The sequence below is a fragment of the Malurus melanocephalus genome, unplaced genomic scaffold (assembly GCF_030028575.1).
Source record: "Malurus melanocephalus ecotype Western Australia unplaced genomic scaffold, MMel_1.1 scaffold_1493, whole genome shotgun sequence".
Taxonomy (NCBI): Eukaryota; Metazoa; Chordata; class Aves; order Passeriformes; family Maluridae; genus Malurus; species Malurus melanocephalus.
In genome coordinates this window covers 1-1227 of record NW_026624725.1, presented here as the reverse complement: position 1 = coordinate 1227, position 1227 = coordinate 1, and the positions used below count along the sequence as shown (strand labels likewise).

General features: G+C 57.6%; 1 protein-coding gene across 1 annotated transcript in view; it reads left to right on the top strand.

The window, feature by feature from the left end:
• Positions 1–651, top strand: part of LOC130587056 (tRNA-dihydrouridine(47) synthase [NAD(P)(+)]-like) — a 6297-nt gene extending 5646 nt beyond the window's left edge. The window contains exon 5 of the mRNA XM_057388016.1: positions 6–651. Within this exon, the coding sequence (XP_057243999.1) occupies positions 6–150 (145 nt within the window). The 3' untranslated portion in view covers positions 151–651. The remainder of the gene's footprint in view (positions 1–5) is intronic.
• Positions 652–1227: the final 576 nt, after the last annotated feature.

Genomic DNA, 1227 nt, shown 5'->3' with positions numbered 1-1227 from the left:
GATGTGCCACTGACGGTGAAGATCCGCACTGGGGTGCAGGAGAAGGTCAACGTGGCTCACAAAATCATCCCCAAAATCCGGGAGTGGGGCGCGGCCATGGTGACGGTACGGGGACAGATCTGTGGGGTTGGTGTTGGGGTGTTCAGGTGAGCTTCTCCTGATTTTAGTGCTGAAAAAAGAGGAAATTCCAGGTGTTTTCCTGCCTGCTCCCGAGCCTTGGGTTCATGGAATTCCAGAATGGTTTGGGAAGGGACCTTAAACTCATCTGATCCCATCCCTGCCATGGGCAAGGGACACTTTTCACTGTCCCAGGGTGCTCCAAGCCCCACCCAGCCCACCCCAGTCAGGCCAGAGGGATTCTGCACCCAGCTCTGCTCACCCCACTCTGTCAGCACCCACAGATCCTCAGGTCGAGCCCAAAATCAGTCCTGAGGTTGATGAAAAGTTTGATCCTGAGCTCCATCCCAAGGTCTATCCCAAGCTCCATCTGAGCTCCATCCCCAGCTCCATCCTCAGCTCCGTCCTAAGCTCCATCTGAGCTCCATCCCGAGGTCTATCCCCAACTCCATCCCGAACTCCATCTGAGCTCCATCCTGAGGTCCGTCCTGAGGTCTATCCCAAGGTCTATCCCAAGCTCCATCCCCAGCTCCATCCTGATCTCCATCCTGAGCTCCATCCCAATCTCCATCTGATCTCCATCCCCAGCTCCATCCCGAGCTCCATCTGAGCTCCATCCCCAGCTCCATCCCCATCTCCATCCCGAGCTCCATCTGAACTCCATATGAGCTCCATCCCAAGGTCTATCTCGAGCTCCATCCTGAGCTCCATCCCAAGGTCTATCCCAAACTCCATCCCAAACTCCATCCCAAGCTCCATCCCCAGCTCCATCCCGAGCTCCATCCCAAACTCCATCCCCAGCTCCATCCCGAGCTCCATCTGAGCTCCATCCCCAGCTCCATCTGAGCTCCATCCCAAACTCCATCCCAAGCTCCATCTGAGCTCCATCCCGAGCTCCATCTGAGCTCCATCCTGAGCTCCATTCCCAGCTCCATCTCAGCTCCATCCTCAGCTCCATCCGGAGGTCTATCCCCAGCTCCATCTGAGCTCCATCCCAAGGTTCCCTCCCCCATCCCAACATTCCCATCCCCACCCCACTGCCATCCCCCCCTCTGTCCCTCCCTGCCTGTCCAGAACATGTCCCTGGCTGTCCCCACAGCTCCACGGCCG